We start from the raw sequence: 14,768 nt of genomic DNA, 5'->3' as shown, positions 1-14,768 counted from the left end.
TTCTCTAATCGATCATCACCATTAATTCAAGACCAGAGCTTTCCTTTGGGATCAGAAGGTTCTTGTGGGCAGTGGGTGGTGGTAGGTGGAGGATCTAATGGGGCTGAGGATTCTGCCTCAAGATGAAATATGGTTATATTACTGTAACTATAGTTAATAGTTATATGACCTTTCCTGGGGGTGTTGCTCACTGCAGATTTGCTTACAAGGATGAGTATGAGAAGTTCAAGCTCTACCTGACCATCATCCTGCTCTTGGGTGCTGTGGCGTGTCGATTTGTCCTCCACTACAGGTAACAGGAAGTGTATTGGTGTGTGTAGACATGGGAGGTGGGGGGGGTCTCTTGTATCTGCAGTGTTTGGTAGGTTGTAGGTAGAGAAAAGCCTTTTCTCATGAGAAATAGCAGTCCTGTCCACTCTATATCTGTCTAACAAATATCTACTGAACCCCTATTGGAGAGACCTTGTAACTTGGGAAAGAGCCCAATGGCATACTCATGTAATGGAATATTATTCTAGTAATAAATCGGAGTAAAGTATTGATACGTGCTACAACATGGATGAACCTTGAAAACATTATGTTCAGTGAGAGAAGTTAGTCACATACATACATATTGTATGATTCCATTTATATAAAGTATCCAGAACAGGCAGATCTATAGAGATAGAAGGCAGATTAGTGGTCAGGAGCTGGGTGGAAGGGAAGTGGGAGTGGGTACTGTTGATGGACATGGGATTTATTTCCTTCCTTCCTTCCTTCCTTCCTTCCTTCCTTCCTTCCTTCCTTCCTTCCTTTTCTTTCTTTTTCTTTCTTTCTTTCTTTCTTTCTTTCTTTCTTTCTTTCTTTCTTTCTTTCTTTTTTCTTTTCTTTCTTTTCTTTTCTTTTCTTTTCTTTTCTTTTCTTTTCTTTTCTTTTCTTTCTCTTTTTCTTTTTCTTTTTCTTTTTCTTTCTTTCAAGATTTTGGGATCCCTGGGTGGCGCAGCGGTTTGGCGCCTGCCTTTGGCCCAGGGCGCGATCCTGGAGACCCGGGATCGAATCCCACGTCGGGCTCCCGGTGCATGGAGCCTGCTTCTCCCTCTGCCTGTGTCTCTGCCTCTCTCTCTCTCTGTGACTATCAAAAATAAATAAATAAATAAATAAATAAATAAATAAATAAATAAATAAATAAATAAGATTTTATTGATTTATTCATGAGAGACACAAAGAGAGAGGCAGAGACACAGGCAGAAGGAGAAGCAGGCCCCTCACAGGGAGTTCAATGCAGGACTCGATCCCTGGACCGGAGTCACACCCTGAGCTGACGGCAGATACTCAACCACTGAGCCACCCAGGTGTCCCAGGCATGGGATTTCTGTTGGAGTGAGGAGAATGTTCCAGAATTAGATAGAGATGATGAATGTACAGCTCTGAATCTATAAAAAGTAATGATTATATACTTTTTAAAAAAGATTTTATTTATTCATGAGAGACACACAGAGAGAGAGAGAGAGAGAGAGAGATAGAGAGAGAGAGAGAGAGAGAGAGAGAGGAACAGACACAGGCAGAGAGAGAAGCAGGCTCCATGCAGGGAGCCTGACGTAGGACTCCATCCTGGGACTCCAGGATCACACTCTGGGCTGAAGGCGGCGCTAAACCGCTGAGCCGCCTGGGCTGCCCTGATTATATACTTTGAAAGGATGAATTGTAGGGTATATGAATTATGTATCAATTATAAAAAAGGGAAAGAGAAAGAGAAAAAGGAAAGAAAGAAGGAAGAAAAAAAGATAGATCATAGACTGCCTGGGTTTGAATCCTGGCTTTGGGACTAACTGATGGTTACCATGAGCAGGTTCCCTCTGAGAGCCTCAGTCTCCCCATCTGTGAAATGAGGGTGACACCAGGCTTTGGTAATGCTGCGCATGGAGAGCTCTGCCCAGCACCTGGCACCAGTGGTGCAAGTGAGAGCTCGGCTACTGCTTTGGGAGCAGAATGGGGCCACACTGCTCTGAGAGGCTGAGTCCAGTGGGTTCAAGCTGCCCTGCCTCAGGGGGTTTTATTTCTCCCCCTGGCCATGGGTTTTCTGCTCTAAAGGGAGGCAACCAAGTACAGCTTGGGTGTTTGGCCCATGTGTCAGGGGGTTATTTCCTGGCAGGCTCTTGGCTGGGAGTCCAGTTTCTGATCTGGCCACTTGAATGTCCAGACAAAGGCCCTTTTAGGTCCTGGGCCCATGCCTGCTTGCTGCCTCGGGCCTGGCCTGTTTCCCCAGAGGGTAGAGGCTGCACACACCAGTACTGTCTGCTCACATGCCCCTCCGGAAGGAATAGAAGTTCTTGATGTGCAACCAGATTCCCTTGCACCGGGACATCTGGGGCCCTCAAAGGACAAACATATGGTGTGTTGTCAAGTTTTAAAGTTAGTGAGGGCCTGGGTATTTCAGTTTCTCCCCACCCCTTTCTGTGTTCATTTCCTGGGGCTGTTGGAACACAGCACCAAGAGCTGGATGGCTTAGAACAACAGAAATCTGTTCTGTCACAGTTCTGGAGTCTAGGAGTCTGAAATGAAGGTGCTGATGGGACCACACTTGCTCTGAAGGCTCTAGGGGAGGATCCCGCCTTGCCTCTTCTAGCTCCTGGCGGTGCCAGCTTCCTTGGCTAAAAGCTGTCTCCCTCCAGTCTGAGCTTCATGTACTTCGGTCTCATCACACAGCCTTCTCCCCTGCATGTCCCTGTGTTTCTCTCATGGCCTTCTTATGAGGACACCAGTCTTTGAACTCAGGGTCCACCCTAATCTGATATGACCTTATCCTAACTAATTAAATTTGCAAAGACCCTATTTCCAGATAAGGTCATATTCTGCGGGCCTGGGCGGATGTGAATTTTGAGGGAACACCTAGTGTATGTTCTGTGGGTTAAAAATAGGACAGGGGAAGGGGGCTGGATGGACAGCTCATCTCCGTTCTGCCTTCAGGGAAGTTTGTCCTGCTGCTTAACCTTGGGCAACTGACCTAACCTCTCCCCACCTCGGATCCTTCCCATATGAAATGAGGGTAATGGGAGCTACCTGGTAGGATGGCCGAGAGGACTGGATAGGTTCTATTTGCAGTATTTAGACTAGTGCCTGGCACATAAGTGCCATTAAAGTGTGAGCAATTGTGATTGCTGCCATCATTTTGTGCTAAGGCTGGGTGGGCTGGAAGAGATTGCAGCTTAATATCCAGTGCATCCAAGGAGGAGGAGTCTCTTTCCTTTCTTTGCCCCCTTGGGATGGCTTCCTTGCTGGGTGCCCCACCGAAAGGCCCTTCTATGGTGCCTCTAGGTCTGGAGCTGGGCTGGGCATAGCCAACGTCCTTCAGAACTGTGGGTTCTAGGTCCAGCTCTGCCTCTCCCAGACTGTGTGACTTTGAGTAGAGCCCTTTCTACTCATCTTTCCTATGGCCAGAAGACATCTGCCCATGTTGTCTGGTCCTTGGGAGGCTTTGGTGAGCCTGCTGGAGAGTGTGATGCTTCTTTCTTCTGCCTCAGGCCAAGAGGCTGTGTCTAGTTAGGACTGTCCTCTATCAGGATTGGGTTTTGAAGCTTCAGGAAAACTGGTTGGAATTAAGCTCAGGTTAGTTGGGTTTGGGTTTGGATCTCACTCCTGGCCAGCTCATTTTCTCTCTCTGAGCCTCAGTATCCTCATCTGTAAAATGGGAAGTTGTACTGTGTTGGTTTGTGTTTCCCCCAGAAGCAACCCCCAGGGTGAGCATTTGAGTGCCAGTAGTTTATTTCAGAGGCAATCCCAGGAAACATTGGTAAGGGAATGGAGAGTGAGACAGGAGGGGCTATCCTGTAGGCACCTGGAGCCCAGTGCTGCTGGAGAACTGAGGGAAGGCATGGGACATGCCTCAGTTATCCCACTTGAGGGGCGGCTGAGCAAGAATATTTATCTTCCAGCTGCTGTTGTTCAGGGGAGTTGAGGACTGCTGCCAGAAGGTGTTGATTCCCTGTCCCTCCTGATCTGCTTCTCTTCACCAGCAGAATGAGCTCTGAGGGCCTGAGAAAGCCCCCAGACATGCCAGGAATTCCAGATTCCAGCTGCTGGGAGTTAGATAGACGGGCATAGATGTGGCAAGTGGATCTGCCACAAGAAGCAGTCCTGTGGGGTTGTTTGAGGATCCAGAGAGATTGTCCGTGTAAAACGCCTGCCGCATCGCAAGTTCCCAGTAATTAGAGCTGGCCTGGTGTGGCCACCTGAGTCATGGTCCCCAAAGATGTGCTTGTTCTAATCCTCAGAACCTGCAAATATGTTACAAGGCAGAACATCTCCGCAGATAGATTAAATTAAGGGTCTTGAGAAGAGATTATCCTGAATTATTCAGTGGGCTCAATGGAAGTACATGGGTCCTTATAAGAGGGAAGTAGGAGGGTCAGAGTCAGAGAAGGAAACATGATGATAGAAGTGGAAGTCATGGTGATGCCATGCCACGAAACAGGAATGCAGGCACCTCTAGATGCTGGAAAAGGTAAGCAAATGGATTCTTCCCTAGAGTCTCTGGAAGGAAGCCAGCCCTGCTGACCCATTTCAGACTTCTGACCTCCAGAGCTGTAAGAGAATAAATGTGTGTTGCTTCCAGTCACTAAATTTGTGGTATTTTGTTACAGTAGCAACAGGGAGCTCAGACACTCAGGCCAAGCAGGCTGAGGCCGGTGCTCAAGCATGTCCCTGCAGTGCTGCGGCCATACAGCTTTATTTTTATTCCCCCTCTTCACTGATAAGATATAGGAAAGGACTAGTGAAAAACATGCTGGTAAACACGACTCAGCCTGGGCCTGCCTCCTGTCTGGAAGTGAGCTCAGAAGTCAATGTGTAAGTGACCCTCTGCCCTGGGGAGGCTGTCCCCACCCCAGCACCCCATTCAAGTCAAGCCTCTGGGGCAGCCCGGGTGGCTCAGCAGTTTGGCGCTTGCCTTCAGCCCAGGGCGTGATCCTGGAGACCCGGGATCGAGTCCGGCATTGGGCTCCCTGCATGGAGCCTGCTTCTGTCTCTGCCTCTCTCTCTGTGTCTCTCATGAGTAAATAAGTAAAATCTTAAAAAACAAAAAACAAAAAACAAAAACAAACAAGTCAAGCCTTTGACTTCCTCAGAGTTAAGGGTCTGGGACTCACTTCTCAAACTTTGGGTACTTTGTGATATTTCCCAAAATTATAACACGGAATGTATGTAGCCCTCCCTGTGTGCTAGGCCCCATTCTACGCGCTTCATATATTAAACTCAGCTGATGCTCACAAGCAGCCTGCACGGGACCTGCTATCATTCTCCCCACTTCAGTAGAGGAAGTGATGTCACAGGAGAATCACCAACTTGCCCGTGCTCCCACAGCAGGGAAGAGGCAGAACAGGGATTTGAACTCAGGCCCTGTGTTTCCAGAGTCTATTCCTGACCCTCCCAAGACTGCCTCTGCAGGCGATGGTTCAGGAGGGCTTGGGGTTGAAAGTGTGTCATCTGTGGTCACAAAACAGGGTCACGTAGCTCAAAAAACACCTTCCAACTTCTGCACTTAGTATTCGAGTCACCCCCTTCCATTTCCGTCTGAGGGTTATCATAGTTGTCGTAGTTCAGAGGTAGAAATGGAGGAGATTGGGAGTGTTCTCCCTCCCCTGTGCAGACACCTAGCACCCCATACGGTCATCTCTGTTTCCACACTGAGTGGATGTGTATGGCACTAGGAGGTACAGAGGCGCTTCCATTTGGGGTGGAAGATATAGCCTTCTTTAGAGCCAGTGGCAGGGGAGCCTTCTGGGGGGCTTTCTGTCATTGGCTCCGTGCCAGGATCCTTCACCCCGGAATATTCGGGTAGGGGGCGAACCTTCGAATTTTATAGACAGCAAAGCTGAGGCCAGGGAGCCCTCTGACGAGGTCACAAGCCGCGTTTCTGCCAGTTCTCCCCTCTGATCAGGGCACAGCAACAGCTCCAGCCGCTCTGTTCTGTTGGCCTCTAAGGGCCTTCTCTGCCAGGCTCTGGGCTATGGGTACCGTAGAAGAGGCAGGGAGTTCTTAATTCATCTTACAGACAATTCAGGCCATAAGAATTTTTTTGTAAGTGCAAGAAAGTTTATAGATGTTTTAAGGGGACAGAAGGAATTTACATTTAGACAGTTTAAAATAAAGTATGAAGCTTTCTACTTAAAGTTCTCCTGTTGCCATCAGACAATAAGAATTTAGAAGGGAGACAGGGTATCCTAGGCTGTGCGCTCAGGGGAGGAGATGAAACCTCAGCTTGAGCCTTAAAGGCAAGTAGGATTCTGGTGGAAAGGTGAGGAGGGGCACAGGCATGCGAGGTGGTGGCCTGGCTTCCTCTGTCTTCCCCAGATTGGTGGGTGTTTCCAGAGGTGGCCTGGGTGAGCGGCCCTCATCATGGTTTGCTGTTCTGTTGCAGTGCAGGTGAGAGAGCCATCCCTGATTCTCATGCCTGCTCCCCTTCCCGGGGCTGTTTCTCTCCACCAGGGTGACGGACGAAGTTTTTAACTTTCTGCTGGTGTGGTATTACTGTACCCTGACAATTCGGGAGAGTATTCTCATCAGCAATGGCTCAAGGTAATTGGGGGCCCGGCTTTGAGGGGGGGGCATAGAGGGGCCAAAGGGAGATCTGTCATGGAAGGGATGCAGGTGAGGGCTGTTGACCTCAGCCTGTGTTCCCTTCCTCCATGGAGGGGAGAGGTGTCCGTGACTTCAGAGCCATGGAGGAGGAAAACTGTGTCAGCTGCTGCAGTGTCCCCTCCTGTGGTCCATCTCCTGCTTACAAAAAACTCTAACTCAGATGGGTTTAACACAACAGGAAATTTGTTTTCTCATATCAAGGAACAGGTCCGTTGGGACTGACTTCAGATCAAGCTTAGTCTAGGTGCTCATACAGTGGCATCAGGACCCACTTTCTCTCCACCCCTCACCTCTGCTGTCTACTGCGCTGTCTTCATTCTCAGGCTCCATGCAGAGGCACCCTGGAGCTCCAGGCCCACATCTTTATTTCTAGCATTCCCAGCGAAATAGGGCACATTGCTGTCTTCCAAGGGTCTCCCTGGGTCACATGGGCACTTGCAGAACTGATGCCTGTCTCTGAACCAATCACTGTGGCTGGAGAATGCACGGCTGTGATTGTTCGAGCTTGAGCCTCACGTCTGCCCCTGGTGACAAGAGTGGATAGTCCCCCATAGGGAGTTGGGGAGGATGGAGGACACGTGGTGAGGGGCTTGGTTCAAATCTGCCCTGTTACCCAGGTGGTGCTGAGAAGGAAGACGGCCAGACTGGGGGTGAAGCTTCCTCAGTTCTAATCCCACTGCTGTTCCCAAGCAGCTCTGCAGCCCTGGACAACTGATGTCCCCTCTCTGGGCTATTTCACAGCCCTCTGGGGGGAGTGTGCCTCCATGGTGCTGAGTGAATCACACAACCAAGGGTCCCCACCTCTGAAGGCCTGCAAATACAAGGAGCCTCTCTATTTTGTTATTCTCCTTTCTACCTCTCCTATCTCTGAGTGGAGAGTCTGGGGGCCCAGTTAATACCTTAGACTTGGCACCTACAGGACCCATTCTCCATAGGTCTGATTCCTTTTTGGGGTAGCTGTTTCATCTGTGTGTGCCATGCTTGTTCCGTGTTTTTCCCTGAAATGGAAAGTAACAATCTCCCAGCCCCTTCTTGCTTCCTTCCTCCTGGACACTAGTAAGGAATTGTTATGAACTATGCATTTAGGACTGGGGGCATACTGCAAACCCCTAAATAATTTGCCACCTTTTCACTTTTCTGCCCAGTGTTCTCTTATGGCAGATCCCTGCTCTGCTGGGCCTTAGCCTGAAGGTAGAGCCTAGAGGTAAGGACCAGGGGCCCAGTGATTTTTAGTTATACAGCCCTATAGCCTGTAGCCTGTTAGAAGAGATCAGTGTTTCTCAAACAGCATGCATTCTTGACCCATCCTTGTCATTTTTACCTTTTCCATGTACCATCTGGATGATAATTTTCACATTTTAAAGCAACCTCTCCCCCCCCTTTTTTTTTTCTAACTTAAGTACTAGTTTATTTTAAAAGGAAATTTTATTTCATCACCATACATGGAAAACCAGCATTAGTTGCAGGAAAGAGGAAGTAGTGTAAAAATATCCTTTTGTTTTCTTCATATAACTTATTGGAGTCAATTATTCTTGCTTCCGGAAGGCTCTGAGCCTGAGGCCTGCTATCTCTCTGTGCGTGCACATGTATGTAAAAAGGGAAGATTAGTGGATCTTGAGAGACATTTTTTTAAAAAGATTTTATTTATTCATGAGAGACACAGAGAGAGACACACACACACAAGCAAAGGGAGAAGCAGGCCCCATGCAGGGACCCTGACGTGGGACTGGATCCTGGGACTCCAGGATCAGGCCCTGGGCCAAAGGCAGATACCAAACTGCTGAGCCACCCAGGTGTCCCTTGAGAGGCATTATTGAAGAGACTCTCTCCTTGACTGAATCAGGAGAACAAAGAACTGAAAAGATGACCTCTCACCATGTGATTCAGTATCAGCTAGTGTTACGTTGGAGTGTCATCTAAAACTTGGTGGTACATACCCCATGCTTTGGGAAACACTGAAGTAGAACATCTTACCAAATAAATAACATTTATAGTCTTCCTTAATTTTAGTGAATAGTATCTTTCTGCTTTTGGGTGTTGTCGGAGGGGAGCCAGGATGGTAGATAGTGGGGGAAGAGGGCCAAGGCAAGTGGCAAGGCCTCCTTGTCATGAATTCTCTTCCTGTCCCCATGGGGTTACTGTCAGTCTTAAGTTTTATCCTTCTGCTGGACTCATATTAAGAGTCTTCAGAGGCATGCTACAACTCTAACTGTAACTAACACATTAGTAAGAGTTACTCTGGTCAGCTCTTTAGTGTACAAGCTGTAGTGGGAGGGGGTGTGTGTGGTTACCAGGAGGAAAGGAACAAGCCTGAGTGGAGGTCCCTGCAAGTGTGGGGCACACCAGGAAAATGGGGAGGGGGACACTGGGGGACAGAAGTGGGGTTCCAAAGCCGGGCCTCATTTGCCTAACACTTCAGCAAGTATCTCAAGTCTTAATGGCACTGTTCCTGTGGACCTATCTCTCTGGTCTCACTTGGGGCAAGGATTTGGATGTGGTGGCATCTGGGATCTGGAATGGGTAGGGTAGGCTTGGTGCTTTATCTTCTGGAATGACTACAAGAGCTGTGGCTCATTAGCTCAGCACAATAATCAAATCAAGTTCCCTTGCAAACCCTGCAAATGAGGGAAACTACCTGATAGGAGTACACATGACGGGGATGGGGGAGAGGCATATATAGGCATACCTTGTCTAACTGTACTGTGCAGATAATGTGTGTTTTTACAAATTGAAGGTTTGTGACAACTTTGTGTCGAGCAGGTCTATCAGCACCATTTTTCTAACAGTATTTGCTCATTTTGTGTCTCATGTTTTGGTAATTCTTGTAGTATTTCAAACCTTTTCATTATTATTGTATGGTTATTAGTGATATGTGACCAGTGATTACAGTTCACTGAAAGCTCAGATGATGGTTAGCATTTTTCAGCAATATATTTTTATTTTTTTTAAATTTTTTTATTTTTTTAATTTTTATTTATTTATGATAGGCACCCAGTGAGAGAGAGAGAGGCAGAGACACAGGCAGAGGGAGAAGCAGGCTCCATGCACTGGGAGCCCGACATGGGACTCGATCCAGGGTCTCCAGGATCGCGCCCTGGGCCAAAGGCAGGCGCCAAACCGCTGCGCCACCCAGGGATCCCTATATTTTTATATTAAGGTCTGTGCATTGGTTTTCTAGACATGCTATCGCAGACTTACTAGACTACAGTATAGTGTAAACATAACTTTGATAGGAAAGTTATAGAAAACCAGAAGTTCATTTGACTTGCTTTATTGCAGCGCCCTGAAAGTGAACCCACAAAACCTTTTAAGTATGCCTTATATTAATGGTTCAAGGAGGTGAAAAGGGCGCCAACAATGTTAACAGTCCTCCTCCCTGAAGTCTTGCTCCTTGGAAGCGCTGGCTTCCAGCATCCCAGGCCAGCATCGCACCAGCTCAGCAATCTCCTAGGAAAGGGGCTCTTTCCTCCGCAGATCCAGGTGTAATTCGAGGCAGCGTTCTGATTGGCTCGGCTGCCGAGATCACCTGCTCATCCCTGAGCTAATCGGTGCGGCCGGAGGGATGCAGAGTCCTGATTGGCTGCCTCTGAGTCACGTGCCCGTATGTCCCGTCATCTCGCCCTCAGCCACCCAGACTCGGTGTGGGGATGAGGTGGTTCACCCAAGGAGAAGCCTGGCGTGATACCAGAATGTGGGGATGGGGTGGAGGTGGGGTGATTGACAGAGAGGCAAGACAGCAGATGTCCTCTACACCCAGAATAAATAATGAATCAGGGATCGTGTTAGCTTCTCTGGACAGCCAGCCCATGGGTGCCTGGTGCCAACTGGCAGTTATAGGGGCCTTTCCTAGGATAAAGCCGTGCAGGGGTGGCCAGGATGGAGGGATCCACAGTGTGGAAGCCGGTCCCCCACCCACCCACGTGACCTGGAGCTCAAAGCCAGAAATAGTCTGCGGATGAATAGTTGCTGGTGCCTGCAAGTCGTGCACACGTGCAAACATGGCTAGGGTGTCCTGAAAGGAGGCGTGGTATCCTCGGACACAATTCCCAGATGCTAAGCCATGCTATTCCTACACGGTGCCTGGGTGTGTACCGCTCTTCATTGGGTATCTACCATCTGCTCATTAAATCGCCCATAAGCCCCTGCAAACTTTATTTCTTTGGTCACCCATTAGAGTGACCACTAATGGGTCTAAGTTTCTTTGAGGGTGATAAAAATGTCCTAAAACTGATGTAGTCATGGTTGTACAACTCTGAATATACTACCACTGACTTGTATATTTTAAATGGGTGAATTGTACGATATTTGAATTAAGTTATAGCAGAACAGTTGCATAAACACACATGTGCACAAAAGCAGCCCAGCACTCTGGCGTGTGCAGATGGATGAGGGAACTCGAGAACACCGTGCCAGGGAAGAAGCAATTTCTAGCCTTTCCTAGTACCGCTGAGCCCTGCTTACCGGGGGCATCTGTCAGAGCTGGGCTCTGGCTGCTGTGGCTGTGCAATGAAAAGCTGCTGCTCTGCCAGGCTTGCAGCACAGAGACTGCGTCTGGCTCTGGCCGCTCCCACACGGGGAGGGGGCATCTTTCAGGGGGGCTTTGGGGAATAGGACAAAGGAGCACAGGATTGGCCAAGCTTCCAGGGCTTGTGTGTGGCTCTGCGAGAACTTAGGGGGAAGTGGTTTCAGAGAGGCTTCTTGGGTACTCTTCAGGCTGAAAGTCTGAGGCTGGGGTTATCTGCCTCTTTCTGTCAGAGAATGAGAGCCAGGGGTCCTTGTAGACATTGACAGGCAACCCAGAGACATGGTGGGATGGGAGGAACCGGAATCAAAGAAGTGGGTGGATGTCCTACCGTGTTCCTCCATGCTGGTGGCATCAGACCAGCTGCTGCTTCATCAGCCACACCTCCTGGACATCATTTCAACATTTATTGCGTGTGTACTGTTTGCTGGGTGCTGTTAATGCTGGGAATAAAGAGCCATGTGAAACCTTGTTTCTAACCATAATGCTTGAGGCCTCTGCAGGCCATGCCTGCACCCCTGATTTATGTCCAGATCTATTGTGGGACTGCAAAGAGGAGAGATGAGTAAGATCCAGTCTCTGCTCATGGGATCTGCATTTTGGTTGGAAGGTTTTAAGGCCACTCAAACCTGCTTATTAGGACAATCCAAATTAAAACCTCAACAACACACTAATTTTCACTAATAAGATTGGCAGAAAATTTAAAACTTGGAATCTAGCATTAGTGAGGGTTTGGGGAACCCAGTTTCTACTGCTTAGTCCTTGGGAGGAAGGAGTCCTGCTGCTCCCAGGCTGCATTTGGCAAAGCAGATCGCTGCCACATTGTGTTCTCTGCCACAGAGTTCTGAGACAGGGGCTGGACAGGCCAGGAGAGGTAAAGGTTTGAGGGTCCAACTTTCATCCTAGGCTGGAACCTTAACACTGAGGAGGGGGTGCCAATGAGGCTCCCTCCCCTGCTGTGAAGTGAGAGCCCTTAAGGGGGTACTGGGTTCTGAAAACGGTTCCCACAGCTTCTACACTGGACACACAAGGGCCAGGGTTGGGCCAGGGCCTGCTGTAGGTAGAGGAGCAGATGAGCCCGGGTCGTGGGCTCCCAGGGAGAAAGTGCATCTGGGATGATGAGATGCTGCGAGGTCAGTGTGTGTGTTCTTTCTCTGTGTCTGCAGGATAACAGAGGTAGCTACAGCTCTGTGTGCGAGTGTGGGTGTGTGGGCTGTTTATTCAACACACTTACTGAACACCTGCTCTGAGCCAGGTGTCACAGATACATCAATGAAGAACACAGACAAGATCCCTGCTCTTCTGATGTTTACATTTAAGGGGGAAAAGGGTTCAGAGTACACATGAAGGGAAGAAATGAATAATTTCAGACAGTGGTAAGCACCACAAACAAAATAAAACAGGGTAATGTGATCCAGAGTGGGGCTGCCTGGCTGTTTTAGATAAGGTAGTCAGAGAAGGCCTTTTGGAGGAGTTGACAGTTGGTCCAAAACTTGAATTTGGACCAGGAGCCAGGCAGGCCAAGTTCTCAGAGCAGAGAGAATAGCTAGTACAAAGTCCCTGTTGGTCTGCTTGGGCTGCCGTGACAAAATACCACAGGCCGGGGGAGCTGAAACAACAGAAATCTATTTTCTCACAGTTCTGGAGGCTAGAAGTCCAAAATCAAGGTGCCAACTCCATTGGTTTCTCCTGAGGCCTCTCCTTGGCTTGCAGAACCCACCTTGTCTTCATGTGGCCTCTTCTCTGGAGCATACCCACCCCTGGTGTCTCTTCCCCTTACATGGACCCCACCCTGTTGGATGACGGCACACCCTCAGGATGTCATATAACCTTAATTATCTCTTTAAAGTTCCTGTCTTTGAATACAGTTACATTCTAAGGTACTAGCTAGCCCTAAGGGAGTTAGGGCTACAACATAGAAACCTGGGCGGGGGTGGAGGGACACATAATTCAGTCCATAATAGGCCCTGAGGTAGCAGTGGGCTTGGCAGGTTCAAGGAGAGGACAGGGAGATGGGGCTTGAAGTTGGGGTGTGGTGAGGGATGTGCTTAGGGCCACGGGAAGCCATTGGAGGCCCGAGTGCTTCTGTGGGTCTCCTGGCTAATCTGCGAGTGGTTTGTGTGTGATTGTGTAGCTCTGGGGGACAGAGGAAAGGCTGAAATCATGGCATGGATCTATTTCATGGCTGCAGAGTAGCCCATGCACACATGCATGGGCTCATAGACTGGGAATGAGCCACCTGTGTTTCCCTCCACACCTGAACTCCCTCTCCTTTTCTTCTCCAAGAATTAAAGGCTGGTGGGTGTCTCATCACTACGTGTCCACATTCCTCTCTGGAGTGATGCTGACCTGGTGAGTGTCTCATGGGGGCCCGTGAATAGGGAGCTGGCAGTGGACGAGAGGGCACCTTCGAGGCTCCTGGCCTGGGCTGACTTCTGGGCCAAGGAGGAAAGTGTGAGCTTACAGCCAGCCGGGAGGCAGGGATCCCCTAGGCCAGCTGGGAGGTTTCTGGGGGTGTTCCGTTGGCCTGCTAGTGGGGACACAGCTGGCAGGGAGCAGTGACAGAAAGAGGACACAGATGAGGCTCCAAAGGAGACAGACAGAGGGAGTGGGGATCAGCAAGAATTTAGGCTTCAGAATGATGATCCAGGCCCCCTGCTTCTAGAATGGGCTTAAAGAACAATGACAAAAGTAACCTGGCCCAGCCCCAGGGACACTGGTGCAGAAATCAGGACCTCCATTTAATTTTATTTATTTTTTATTTTTTATTTTATTTTTTCCATTTAATTTTAAAAGCTTTTCTTCTTGAGGTGCCTGGCAGGCCCAGTTGGAGCATCTGACTCTTGATCTCGGGGTCACGAGTTCAAGCCTCATGTTGGGTGTAGAGATTACTTAAATACGTTTTGTAAAATTTAATTATTTTTTAAAGGATTTATTTATTTATTTACTTACTTACTTATTTATTCATTCATGAGAGACACAGAGAGAGAGAGAGAGAGGCAGAGACACAGGCAGAGGGAGAAGCAGGCTCCATGCAGGGAGCCTGACATGGGACTTGATCCCGGGACTCCAGGATCATGCCCTGGGCTGAAGGTGGCACTAAACCGCTGAGCCACCTGGACTGCCCAAATACTTTTTTTTTTTTTTTTTTAATTAAAAGCTTTACTTCTCTTAGCTGGAATAGAGAGGGGCAGGGATGAATGTCTGATTTCACAGCATACCTCACCTTTGCTTTCCCCACTTCTTTGCAGGCCTAACGGACTGATTTATCAGAAGTTTCGTAATCAGTTTTTAGCGTTTTCCATTTTTCAGAGTGAGTGCCTCTTATCTAGGTTTGGGGAAGGGAACACAGTTTCCTGGGGCTTTTGCCTTGGAGACCCCTGTCATCCCTCCTCCCTTGTAAGGGGTGTGTCTATGGAAGGAAGCTTGGGGCAGGGGAGGGTCCCAGAAATCCAGCAAAGGGACGTCTGCCCCCAGATCACCACCGATTCCTGGGGGAGGGGCGGCCTGACCACCCTCACCCCTAGGAGCCCCCATCACTGCCTTTTCTTCCCTGTGTCACAACTGGGCCCATGGTGATGTTTGGGAACTGAGTGGTATTGGGGGCACTACCTCAAAATGGAAATAGAGT

The 14,768-nt window shown here is 48.9% G+C and overlaps 1 protein-coding gene across 5 annotated transcripts in view; it reads left to right on the top strand.

The window, feature by feature from the left end:
- TMEM120B (transmembrane protein 120B) overlaps positions 1 to 14,768 on the top strand; it is a 47,842-nt gene that overhangs the window by 25,576 nt on the left and 7,498 nt on the right. The window contains exons 5-8 of one of the 5 annotated variants that reach the window (XM_035706676.2): positions 197 to 292; positions 6,463 to 6,552; positions 13,424 to 13,489; positions 14,389 to 14,450. In XM_035706676.2, coding sequence (XP_035562569.1) covers positions 197 to 292; positions 6,463 to 6,552; positions 13,424 to 13,489; positions 14,389 to 14,450 — 314 coding nt within the window. The remainder of the gene's footprint in view (positions 1 to 196; positions 293 to 6,462; positions 6,553 to 13,423; positions 13,490 to 14,388; positions 14,451 to 14,768) is intronic. The other 4 variants (XM_035706678.2, XM_035706675.2, XM_035706677.2 and 1 more) reach the window with 4 other exon arrangements.

The sequence above is a fragment of the Canis lupus genome, chromosome 26, assembly GCF_003254725.2.
Source record: "Canis lupus dingo isolate Sandy chromosome 26, ASM325472v2, whole genome shotgun sequence".
Taxonomy (NCBI): domain Eukaryota; kingdom Metazoa; phylum Chordata; class Mammalia; order Carnivora; family Canidae; genus Canis; species Canis lupus.
The sequence above is the reverse complement of the archived record's forward strand: the minus strand, read 5'-3'. Positions and strand labels throughout refer to the sequence as shown.